Source organism: Canis lupus, chromosome 12 (genome assembly GCF_011100685.1).
Source record: "Canis lupus familiaris isolate Mischka breed German Shepherd chromosome 12, alternate assembly UU_Cfam_GSD_1.0, whole genome shotgun sequence".
NCBI lineage: Eukaryota > Metazoa > Chordata > Mammalia > Carnivora > Canidae > Canis > Canis lupus.
This window is the reverse complement of record NC_049233.1, coordinates 37,183,177-37,196,672: the sequence shown is the minus strand read 5'-3', so window position 1 is coordinate 37,196,672 and position 13,496 is coordinate 37,183,177. Positions and strand designations below refer to the sequence as shown.

Genomic DNA, 13,496 nt, shown 5'->3' with positions numbered 1-13,496 from the left:
CTTCCTGGACACATTCCTCCAATCCTCTACAAAGCTGTCAAATTTCCTCATATTCTGAATCCAAAGTTCAGATTCATCCTCTTCACCCATGGGGTGCTGTTTGGTTTGTCCTTCCCTTCTAGCCTCATTCTGTCCCCAGTGTCCCCACAGGTGTCCTTCATTTCAGTTGAGCTACCTGCTGTGCCTAGAAAATATCTCCTAATTTTCAATGCTGTGGTTTTACATACTGTTTCCACTAGATTGCGATTTTAGGCTGTGCAGACCACATACAGTGTCTGCTACATATTCTTCTTTGTTATGTTTCACAACCTTTTAAAAATGTAAGAACCATTCTTAGCTTGAGAGCTGTACAAAATACCAGCCTTGATTGGATTTGGCCTACAGACAATAGTTTGCTAACCTCTGCTGCAGAGGGCCCTTTCATTGCCTTCTCTATTTACCAAGTTCCTATTTAACCTTTAAGATTCAAGAGTCATATACCCCTGGAAGCCTCCCTGACTCCCTTCCCCTGGTACAACTTCACTGCCTTTTCTCTGTGTTCTCACAAAGGTGTATGCTTCTTTTGCATGTTTTTATAATTGTTGGTTTAATTGCCCTCTTCTTTAGAGACTAAATAAATGTCTTAGGGACAAGAACTGTGTTTTTTTTTTTTTTTCTCTAAATTCTCAGCAGAGTGCCTAGCACATAGCTAATAATGTTCAGTCAATGATTGCTAAATGAGTCAACAAGAAGTGCCCTACTCAGTGCTGCTGATAGTGCTGACAGCTAGCATTTATTGAGTGCATTCCATGGCATAGTCACTGTCTAAGCACTTTATAGGTATCATTTTCACTTCGTTTTGTCTTCACAACAGTCCCAAGAAGGAGGTACTTTCAATCCCTCCATTTTATAGATGAGAAAGCTGAGGCACAAAGAAGTTAAGGAATTGGCCAAGTGCATTTGAATTTCAGCAAGGGATGGCCTTCTGTGATCATCTTCAACATGTATGTAAAGAACTCATCATGGACTATGTTCTGGTTACAGGGCCACAGCAGTGAATAAAATACACAAAATCCTCCTTTCAAGGTACTTAGAGAAGAGATCTAGTCAATTTAAAAAATAAATAAAATGTATAGTGTATTAGATGGTAACAAGTACTCTGGAGAAAAAAATGCAGGAAAAGGAAAGAGAAAGTTCTGTCATGAAATGCACAAGTTAATAAGTTGGACAAAGAAGATTTCCCTGGGAAAGTGATAATTGTACAAAGTCCTGAAGGATATGAGGGAAGGATCTATTAGAATATATGAAGGATGAGAGAAAGAGTTTTCAAAGGTAAAGTTACAGAGGTAAGGGAAAGGGGGTGATAATGTAGGGTCTTTTAGGTCATTGCAGTGATTTGGCTTCACTCAGTCAAATGGGAAACTATTGGAAGGCTTGGAGCAGAAGAGTGACATGATCTGATTTACCATTTATTTAAAGAATCACACTGACTTCTGGGCAAAAAACAGATTGAAGGTGAGCGAGGGTAAAAGCTGGGAGTCAGACTTGGTGGCCATTTCAATAATCCAGATAAGAGATGATTATTGTCATGGGCCAGGGTGATAGCAATAGAAGTGAGAAGTAATTGGATTGGCATCTATTTTGAAGGTAGAATTGACAAGTTTGCTGAAGAATTATGGAGATGTGGGATAAAGAAAGGACTAAAGGATGACTCTAGATCCGGGGCCTAAGCATCTATAAGAATTTAGTTGTAGTTGACTGACATGGGGAAGATGTCCTTGGAACAGGTTCATAGGAGAGGACTGGGAGCTCAGAAGAGAAAGAGAAATACAGCCCAGTAGGCTTAGAGCTAAGTGAATGACAATGTCCATGCTACTGAATGGATTGATGTCAACAGGAGGGAGATATTGAGAGTGTATAAAGAACTCTGTGCAAATTGACTTGTCTTTTTATTAATGTTTGGAGTCATTTTGCCTTTGACACAATGCTAGGTATAAGTTGTATCAGCTAGGTAACAAACCAAAATCCAAGGAAGATCTTGACAATTGCAGAAGGATAGGCCAAACCAAGCAAGATGAAGTTAACCCAAACAAAAACACTTGCAAATTTGATCTGTTCAAGTAGTATGTATTTGAGGAATGACATTGTTGTTAAAAGCATTTTGTTTGTGGTCAAACAGATCTGGTTCAAAATCTAAACCTACCCCTTCTCAATTCTGTCCCTTTGATTAGTCAAATAACTTTTGTTGTTTATAAAATGGTACACTAATGCCTTACTCAAAGTGTTGTGAAAATGGGATGAAATAAAGTACTTAACAGTGCCTAGGATGCAATAGGTAGTTGGTAAATAAGTTGTTTTTGTTGTTGTTGTTGTTGTTGTTGTTTTTACTGAAGGCCCTTCTAGCCTTTATTTTTTTAAATTAGGGATTAGTAAAAATTGATAATTGGAGTGGACTTTTAGGAACGTCTTGAAATGATATTAGAAGTTTTCTAGTACTTGAAACATGTCTTCCCCAGACCATGTTTTCCTACCAGCTTCCCCAACTGCAGCTGAAAATGTTAGCCCTCTTCTCTTTAGCTTTCCTACCTCTACTCACACACCTTTCTGCCTTAAGATTAATAATCTATCTTATATTTTCTATTATATTTTAAGTCACTCTCCTATAATATTTGTTTATAACTCCTACATTTGGAATACTTTCTAGGGCCTTTTATTTATTTACTTATGTAATTTTATTTATTAAAGATTTTATTTATTTATTTGGTGGAGAGAGAGAGAGCATGAGAATGAAGGGAGTGGGGGGAGTAATGAGGAGAAACAGAAGGGGAGGGAGAAGCAGGCTCCCCACTGAGCAGGGAGCCCAATGAGGGGCTCAATCCCAGGACCCTGGGATCATGACCTGAGCCGAAGGCAAACACTTAACCGACTGAGCCACTGTTTATAATCTTTCTATCACTACATTTTTAAATAAGTAAATATATATATTTCACAGAACATTTGGGCCTATGCTTTTAGAGTCTTCTGATTTAAAATAATTGAATTTCTGAACATTTGTAAATGATAAATTTGCAATTAAAAATATAATTTTATTCAGTATGAAAAGAGAAATGAGGAATATACTTAAGAATAATTATTAAGAAAGGCAATAGAATTCTGAAAATCTATTAGATCATTTACTTGTCTTCCTTTTATCCTTTAAATAAGATAAAATGCTTGTTGAAAATTAAGAACTTGCCAAGAATAAATTTGATTTCAGGATATTTAGGGCTTTGCCTGTAACTGTTGATGAGAATCAAGGTACTGATTCATCTTCTTAGTCTTGGTCTTCTGGTTTGTTTCCTTTTTATGCTAATCTGCTTAGAATCAGGGCATGGTTGCAGAATGGCAAGAGAGGAAGGAGATGATGAGACCAGTTGGCACAAACAGCACCAACACCCTTTTATTCTGCTCCTTAAATAGCATAATTACATGGCAACAGGACCTAGTAATGTAGAGCAAATTAATTGTTTAAAGCACAAAGTGAAATTGTAACTATTGAGAAATTATTTGAAAAAGGAGATGTAATATGCCATAGTCATTATGTATTGTGGATAGTTACATGGTAATACTTCTGAATGCTTGTTTGATATAAAAATGAGGATTTCTAGAGGATAAAAGAGAAGGGAAAAGAGCCCACCTAAAGTTGAAGGATAAAGTGACTAGGGAGGGAAGGATGTAGACAAATGGAGACAAATGCCCCCCTTCCTTTGGTGCTCCAGTGTTGCTCCATGGAACTCTCCTAGTATATCTCTCTCCTTTTATCTGTCTTGCCAGGTCTTCATTAGTTTCTCCTCATTATTTTTACCCCTTATTTCTGGGTTCCCACAGTCTTTTCTCCATCCTTTCCTTTTCCTCTCTCTACGTAGTTTCTCTTTTGGAGATTGGTATGCCCCCCCTTATTGAAATGAAAATCCAAGAATTACCAAGCTTTAGCATGGTAAGAGTTTCTGTATAGAGAGGAGGGATGGTTGACAAAATAGCCCCAAGATCTCCTATAACTTTCTTTCTTCTTGAGACTTCTCTCACTTTAATTACTACTGTTCCTCCCACTAGACCCCAGATGTACACTACCCCAACATTAGAGTTCTGATCCAACTGTGGGTAAAATACTTTCTCTTGTTTTTCTGTAGCAGAGATTGGAAACTTTTCTAAAAAAGAATTAAGCAAGCAAACAAAACATACTAAAAGAACACTGAAACCTATGAGAGAACAAAAACTTTAGGTCTACAAAATATTACTTAGGGTTCTAATATTCCCAGAGGAACTTCATAGGATATCTAGAGGTTATTGATCATCCAGTACTAAAGATAGACGTATAGGAAGGGAGACCTTCCCAGTCCACATAGAGAGGGCTCCCTCTCTCCATTCTGGTTTCTACTTAGGAGATACACCTCTTCTTTAGGAGACCATTGACTAGAATGACCACAGTCTTCAAGAGAGGCCACTGTTCACTAAATCAGAGCCACTTGTTGTCTAATGGCCACTGTCAATATCAAATTACTGGCCTTGTAACAACCACAATATCCATTCAACAAAAATTCATATTCAGCATTGTGAGAGACTTCAGTTCACATATCTCTATATAAGATGACTTGAGCTATATTTCTAGCTCAAGCTTTATTTGTTCTTTCCTTTATCTGTTCAGTCACTATATTTTGAGCACTTTCTATGTGTCAGGCATTGTGTAAGGGGACAAACAAGACAGACATGGCACATATCTTCATGCAAGTTGTATTAACAAAGGAAGGCAGGTATTACAAAATTGTAAGTTGAGGGGCAGCTAGCTGGCTCAGTTAGAAGAGCATATGACTTGACCTTGGAGTTGTGAGTTCAAGCCCCATATTGGATGTAGAGATTACTTAAAAATAAAATTTTTTAAAAAACTTTTAAGTTGATTAGTGTCATAAAGGAAGATTTTAAGGTATTATGATGAGAGTCTATAAGAGGATCTAACTTAATCAGGTTGGTCAGGAAGGTTTCTGGAGGAAGTGACATTTAAGTGAAACCTGAAGGATAAAAATCAGCTAGATATGTTCAGGTGTGTGTGCCAGAGTGAAAGGAGGAACAGGGAGGAAATAGTGGCAGAAGGCACAGCATATCCAAGGAATGTTAGCAGCTTAGATCACAGGGAAAGACTGACTTCAGATGAACCTGCCAAGGTGCACAGGAACCCGATCATGCAAGGCCATGTAATGGATTTTTCACCTCTGTTCTTAGAGCAACAAGAAGGCATGGAGGTCAGGGTTCCATTACAACCTGTGATTATATTCGAATTTAGGTGAGATAAATAATAATTATTATAACATAAAAATAGCTAAAACTACACTTAGTATGGGCCAGGCACTGTTGTAAGGGCTTTCCATATATTAGCTAATATGCATCTCACACAAACCCTATCAATTATTTTGATAATTTGTAAGTGAAAAAAGTGAGACATACTGATATCTCATATTTTATATCTTGTCCAAGATCATACAGCTCACAGGTGGCAGAACTTCTGAGGAGACTCATTAGGAAGCTGTTGCAGAATTATCAGCAAAAGATGCTCAGGGCTTGGACGGGAGTAAATAACAGTGAGTCATTAGGGTAATAGCATTAAGATATGTATGAGCTATAAAATTTTAGGATTTACATCAAAAGTATTACATTTCTAACTGGTATGCTTAAAAATTATCTCATGATGGAAAGAACACTTAACATTAGATCTTTAAAATTTTTTAAGTGTACAGTACAGTATTGTTAACTATGCCTGGTACACTTTTCAACTTGACTATCTTGCTGTTACCTCAATTTTCTACCAAAACTCTTTTCTACCAGTTTTTCCTATTCCTGTTAAAGGTATTGTTTGTAATTATGCAGATTGAAAGCATCAGAGTAGTTTTTTTTTCTATTTCTCTTTCCCTTTTTGCTAGTGAGTGAATAGTCACAGAGACCATGCCAGTTATCTTTTGCAAAGTCTTTACAATTCATCCCATTCTTCCCATCCCCAATGACCTCCCTGGACAAATTTATTTATTTATTTGTTTGTTTGTTTGTTTGTTTGTTTGTTTTTAAAGATTTTATTTATTTATTCATGAGAGACAGAGAGAGAGAGAGGCAGAGACACAGGCAGAGGGAGAAGCAGGCCCCATGCAGGGAGCCTGACGTGGGACTCGATCCTGGGTCTCCAGGATCACACCCCCGGGCCGAAGACTGTGTTAAACCACCGAGCCACCTGGGCTGCCCCCTGTAGAAATTTAAATGCAAGTCTGCTTGCATGGAAGGCTATGAGCAGGCTGTCTTGACTGAGTCACACAGTTTTACAGTAGTTCTGTATCTAACCCTCAGCTAAATCCTGTGAGCTAGAGCATGACCATGGTAGGAATTTGGCTTCCAAGAAATCACATTTTTCAGGTCCTCCTAGCTATGATTATTCCTCTCTGTCTCTCTCTCATACGCGCTCTCTCTCCTTTGCCCCATTAAGTTCTCTCCTTCAATCTTCTATCACTTCTTAAATTGTTCTCATCTCTTAGTTAAAGTGGATCTAACAGCAATACACAGCCCATTCTCTGCATTCTCCCAAAATTCAGTTATTGCATTGATTTAGCCGAGGTGAGGAGCAAGGATTCCAGAGCCCTACTGCCTGAGTTTGAATGCCAGCACTGCCACTTAGCTACTGTGGGCCCCGGGCAGGGGGAACACCACATTCCTTATCAGGATGACAGTAGCAGTACACGTCTCATAGGGTTGCTATGAACATAAAATAAATGCCTGGAATACAGAAAAAGCTACTTAAATAGTCATTATTATTACTAAGTGTTACTCAATGATTATGTTACTGCAGCATAACATAGCTGCAGAAAGGCACTCATAAGTGTTCAGCTTACTGAAATGTAACAGGCTGACCAATCCTTTGTAACCAGCACATAAATCGTGAAACAGAAACTAGTACTGAAAAGTACAGGAACTGATCCTCTTCATTCCCACTTCTGGTTACCACCCCTCCCTAAGGGTAACCAATATCCTGGCTTCTAATTAGTTTCATGAATAACTGCTCACCCTCGATATTGCAGCAGTTGATAGGTATTTATTATAATAGCATTTCATTTTTATTTAATATTGAGACAAACCTACTTGTTGATGAATCTTATGTATAAAAATAAATACATATACATATATGATACATAATATAGTAGTAAAATATAATATTTTAATATATTTTGTTTCCTAGGTTGAAAAAGCTCCTTGAACAAGAAAAGGCTTACCAAGCCCGAAAAGAAAAGGAAAATGCTAAGCGGCTCAATAAACTAAGAGATGAGCTTGTGAAACTCAAGTCCTTTGCACTCATGCTGGTGGATGAAAGGCAAATGCATATTGAGCAACTTGGCCTGCAAAGCCAGAAAGTCCAGGATCTTACTCAGAAACTGAGAGAAGAAGAAGAAAAGCTCAAAGCCATCACTTCCAAATCCAAAGAAGACAGGCAGAAACTGCTCAAGTTAGAAGTGGATTTTGAACACAAGGCTTCAAGGTTTTCCCAGGAGCATGAAGAGATGAATGCCAAGTTGGCTAACCAAGAGTCTCACAACAGGCAACTCAGGCTCAAGCTGGTTGGCTTAACTCAGAGAATCGAGGAGCTGGAGGAGACCAACAAAAACCTCCAAAAGGCAGAGGAAGAACTGCAGGAGTTAAGAGATAAAATTGCCAAAGGGGAATGTGGCAACTCCAGCCTTATGGCAGAAGTGGAAAATCTCCGGAAGCGTGTGCTTGAAATGGAGGGTAAAGATGAGGAGATCACCAAAACTGAATCCCAGTGCAGAGAATTGCGGAAGAAGCTCCAAGAGGAGGAACACCACAGCCGGGAGCTCAAACTTGAAGTCGAGAAGTTACAGAAGAGAATGTCCGAACTGGAGAAATTGGAAGAAGCATTCAGCAAGAGTAAATCTGAGTGTACCCAGCTACATTTAAATCTGGAGAAGGAAAAGAACTTAACCAAAGACCTGTTGAATGAACTAGAGGTGGTCAAGAGTAGGGTTAAAGAACTGGAATGTTCTGAAAGTCGATTGGAAAAGGCCGAATTAAGTCTAAAAGATGACCTCACAAAGTTGAAGTCATTTACTGTGATGCTGGTTGATGAAAGGAAAAACATGATGGAAAAAATAAAGCAAGAGGAGAGAAAAGTGGATGGACTCAACAAAAATTTTAAGGTAGAACAAGGAAAGGTTATGGATGTCACCGAAAAACTAATCGAAGAAAGCAAGAAGCTTTTAAAACTGAAATCAGAAATGGAGGAAAAGGTATACAACTTGACAAAAGAAAGAGATGAGTTAATAGGTAAACTGAAAAGTGAAGAAGAAAAATCCTCTGAGTTAAGCTGCAGTGTTGACCTATTAAAGAAGAGACTTGACGGGATGGAGGAAGTAGAAAGAGAAATAACCAGAGGGAGGTCTCGGAAAGGGTCTGAACTCACCTGCCCAGAAGACAACAAGATTAAGGAACTAACACTTGAAATCGAGAGACTGAAGAAACGCCTCAACAATTGGAGGTGGTTGAGGGGGATTTGATGAAGACGGAGGATGAGTATGATCAGCTGGAGCAGAAATTTAGAACCGAGCAGGACAAGGCGAATTTTCTCTCTCAACAACTGGAGGAGATAAAGCACCAGATTGCCAAGAACAAGGCAATCGAGAAAGGTGAGGCTGTGAGTCAGGAAGCGGAGCTGAGACACCGGTTTCGGTTAGAAGAAGCTAAAAGTCGAGACCTGAAAGCCGAAGTCCAAGCTCTGAAAGAGAAGATCCATGAATTAATGAACAAAGAAGATCAGCTTTCTCAACTCCAAGTGGATTATTCTGTCCTTCAACAGAGATTTCTGGAAGAAGAAAATAAGAACAAAAACATGGGGCAGGAGGTCCTCAATCTGACCAAAGAGTTGGAGCTTTCTAAGCGGTATAGCCGAGCTCTTAGACCCAGTGTGAATGGAAGAAGAATGGTGGATATTCCAGTGACATCGACTGGAGTGCAGACGGATGCTGTCAGCAGTGAGGCAGCAGAGGAAGAAACACCAGCAGTATTTATACGGAAATCCTTTCAAGAAGAAAACCACATCATGAGTAATCTTCGACAGGTGGGATTGAAAAAACCTATGGAACGATCCTCTGTTCTAGACAGGTATCCTCCAGCAGCAAATGAGCTCACTATGAGAAAGTCTTGGATTCCATGGATGAGAAAAAGGGAAAATGGGCCCCCAATCACTCAAGAGAAAGGGCCTCGGACAAATTCCAGTCCGGGGCACCCAGGAGAGCTGGTCCTTTCACCAAAACAAGGTCAGCCTCTGCATATTCGAGTGACACCAGACCATGAGAATAGTACGGCAACTTTGGAAATAACAAGCCCAACATCTGAAGAATTTTTTTCTAGTACCACTGTCATTCCTACCTTAGGGAATCAGAAACCAAGGATAACCATTATTCCATCACCAAATGTTATGTCTCAAAAATCAAAAAGTGGAGATGCTACTCTTGGCACAGAACGAGCCATGTCTCCAGTCACGATTACCACATTTTCTAGAGAGAAGACCCCAGAAAGTGGAAGAGGTATGTTTGCCGACAGGCCCACATCCCCCATTCAGATAATGACAGTGTCTACATCTGCAGCACCCGCTGAGATCGGAGTCTCTCCAGAATCCCAGGAAATGCCCATGGGAAGGACTGTCCTCAAAGTCACCCCAGAAAAACAGACTGTTCCAACTCCACTACGGAAATATAATGCCAATGCCAATATCATAACCACGGAAGACAATAAAATTCACATTCATTTAGGTTCTCAGTTTAAACGATCCCCTGGGACTTCAGCTGAAGGAGCAAGTCCAGTTATTACTGTCCGACCTGTCAATGTGACAGCTGAAAAAGAGGTTTCCACTGGCACTGTCCTTCGCTCTCCTAGGAACCATCTCTCGTCAAGACCTGGCGCGAGCAAAGTGACCAGCACTATCACCATAACACCGGTCACAACTTCATCTACTCGAGGAACCCAGTCAGTGGTGAGTAGAAGACGCTATAAAGTGTAGGCTAAGGGAGGGCCATGTGAGTTGTGGGAATAACCCAGTGCCTGAAATGAAACAAAAGCACATGCCTCTTAGGTCAGCTGAGTCCACTGGCGGATGTTTCCTAGAGGATAAGCTGTACCAAGAAATGAAAATAAAAGTGACTTAATATTTTAATAAATTGAACTAATTTGGGGGGAAATTTTCTTTTCTTCATGTAAGTTATGGAGGCCCCCCAAATTCTGGCAAAGACAGTCTCTTCATAGTGTCAGCATATGGTAATAATTAGGTTTAAAGTTCAATTTTTTTATTTAAAATGTTTTTAAAAATGGAAACCAAGAGAAATGGCCAATATACAGGAATAATTAAAACTGCCTTCTGGCTTATGTAACTACACCCTAAAATACTCAATATGTGGTTGTGTATGGCCACTGTCATATTTTATTCCAAAATATTTTATCCCAAAAATAAGATTAAAATATTTTAATATTAAAAACTTCTTTAAAAGTAAAAAAAAATGAGTTTATATGTCTAAACACTATATCTTATTAATAATACCTTGTAGAGAGCAAGAGCTTGATAAATATTTATTTAATAACCAGCTAGAAGGCTAAATGAATGATTTTCAAAAAGTGTGTCCGAGGTATAAAAGCCAGAGCTTATGAATAAATTCTATTTTAAAAAATGCCTCCAGTGATTGTCATTTACTTGGACAAATTGGTAAATTAAATTATAGAAGAATATGTACTGTTTAGATTTTAATTTAAACCGTAGATTAGAAATTATGATTCTTAGACTCTGAACAAATTCTATAGCATGTATCAGACACTTTTAAATACAGGATGCTTATTATTTCAGTATAGAAACTGTGGCTCATTTTCCCATATCCTCAATATGATTTGTTTAAATTTTCTGTGCACCGACATAGACACAAGACAGACTTAAAAGGTGTGAATTACTAATTGCTTTACTAGTAAATTTTTTCATTATTGGCTCAAAGGAGCTGAATAGCATTCAGAATTGCTCAAGCTTCTCAAATGGTTCAATATAATATTGCTTTTTAAGCAATACACAGCATAGTGTGATGTGCATGGTTACTTCTCTCTAATGATTTTTATAAAAAGATGGTGGAGGTGTAAGTTGTTGTAATTTAGAACAGATTTTTTGCTGAAACATGTTATTCCCATTTTAAGGGGCAGATCAAAATAGCTTTACTTTCTTTAGCAACATTTTTGACTACTGATTAAGCCCCATACACAAAGAAGATTTCAAATAAGATTTACAAGGCCTAAAGGATGACCCACTTACTTCAGATATATTGGATTCCATAAAGTTAAGAATGGCAAAAAGTTTAGGACACCTCTCTTAGAAACTGAATAGTGAGGCTAGTTCATTCAATATTTCTTGAGTGTTTAGCAACACTCTGCACCAAACCCAGTGCCAGCAGCAAAGAGGACTTTAAAAAGTTCCCTGCTTGGTGGGAGAGGCAGGATTGGAACCTCCTAAGTGGTTCTATGATAGAGGCATGTACCAAGGAACCCACCAGAGAAGGCTTCCTAGAGGAGGAAGTTTTCACGGATAAGGAGAGATTTTTTTTTTTTTTTTAAGAAGGAAAAGGGAAGGACTGTAAAGAAAACAGTCCGTGCAAAGGTATGGCGAGGTGAAGGAGCCTGCCATGTTTGTCTGGGGAACAGTGAACATTCCCGTTGTGCTGCAGCCACTGGGTGCCCAGACAAAATGCAAAAGCAGAAAATAGAGAGGCAAACTGGGGTCAGCTATTGAAGAGAGGTGCATGGCTTATTATGAAATTGATAATTAATCTCCTGGAAGAGACAAAGGGAAACCATTGAAAGAGCACTTATGATAGAAGAATGACATTATTTATGTGTTAGAAACATGTTTAGAGGCACCTGGATGACTGAGTGGTTGAGCGTCTGCCTTTGGTTTAGGTCATGGTCCCAGGGTCCTACGATGGAGTCCTGCATTGGGCTCCCCACAGGGAGTCTGCTTCTCCCTCTACCTAGGTCTCTGCCTCTCTGTGTTTCTCATGAATAAATAAATAAGATCTTTAAAAAAAGAAACATATGTTTATAAAACAGTTTAAAGCATAAATTGGAGGGCACAGAGGCTGAGGGCAGGGATACTATTGCAATTCTCTAGGGTAGAGAGGGAGGCTGGAACTTTGGTAGTGAAAATGAGGACAGAGATATATTGAAGACAGGGTCAAAGATCTCATGACCACCTGAGTATAGAAGGTGGCTCTGGGGTTTCTGTTGTGGCTCTATGGGTAGATAGATGAGAAACATGGGAGGACTACTATAAGGGTGAGAAGATAAGTCGTTTATATCTGAGAAGCCTGAGAGACAGTGGAAATGTCTGGCAAGTAGTTGGGAATGTAGATGTGTATTCCAGAAGATCATTTGAAGGCTCAAGGTCCTGGGACTCATCAACACATGGGATGACAACTGAGATGATTCTCAGGGTGAACGTGAGAAATTAAAAGAGAGCTGAGAATGGAGCATGGTGACAGAAGAAAGGCACACAAGGACAAGGAGCCAACAAGACATTGGATAAAAGTCATCAGAGACAGGAGGCAAGTGGGTGAGCCTCCAGTAGGAAGGTATCATGGCGAGAAAGTTTTAGGAGAACTTCAAGAAAAAAGGTATGGTCAGCAGTGACAGGGAAAAATGAGAAGAATTTGGTATCATTAAAAGGTAAAGCTTCATCTAAAGAAAGTAGAGATAATTTGGGGGACGGTGGGAAGTCAAGTTGCCTCAGTTTCTGCCAGGTGGCTGAATTTTCTCTGTGAAATCGGAGTTGAGGTGACTTCAGGAAGGGCAGAGGAAATAGGTCAGGGGCTTGAGAAGGCAGTTTGGTGTAGATGTTTCAGGACAGGAAAGAAGAGGCAGGCAGAGTGGGTGAGGTCCTGACTCCAAGTTTCTTACAGTTTTATCTGGGGAGGTGTCCTCTGTGCACATTCCTGTCCTGCTGATGTTCACCTTGACGACAAATCTGGGCAGAAACTCACCAACATCTCTCTTGTGTCTCTGTATTCTCTTACAGTCAGGACAAGACGGGTCATCTCAGCGACCTACACCCACCCGCATTCCTATGTCAAAAGGTATGAAAGCAGGAAAGCCAGTAGTGGCAGCCCCAGGAGCAGGAAATCTGACCAAATTCGAGCCTCGAGCTGAGACTCAGTCTATGAAAATAGAGCTGAAGAAATCTGCAGCCGGCAGCGCTACCTCTCTTGGAGGGGGGAAGGGCTGAGGGCAGTGGCTGAGGGGGTATGTTGTGCAGATGCTACTGCTGCCGTGAAAACGGACCTTCCTCTGTTTGTGCCAACTCTTTACATGTACTAACTTAAGTTTTAAATATCTTGTTTATAAAATAATCAACTAATAGCCATATGTCTTTCCTATTTTGTAAGTTTGTTTTGATGCTAGAGAAAAGAACTGAC

The 13,496-nt window shown here is 39.5% G+C and overlaps 1 protein-coding gene across 1 annotated transcript in view; it reads left to right on the top strand.

Moving 5' to 3' along the window:
• The window catches only part of LOC119876879 (filamin-A-interacting protein 1-like), a 206,728-nt gene that overhangs the window by 176,877 nt on the left and 16,355 nt on the right, over window positions 1-13,496 (top strand). Inside the window, 3 exon segments of the mRNA XM_038554543.1 lie at window positions 7,229-8,523; window positions 8,526-10,033; window positions 13,100-13,157. Of these exon segments, the coding sequence (XP_038410471.1) occupies window positions 7,229-8,523; window positions 8,526-10,033; window positions 13,100-13,157 (2,861 nt within the window).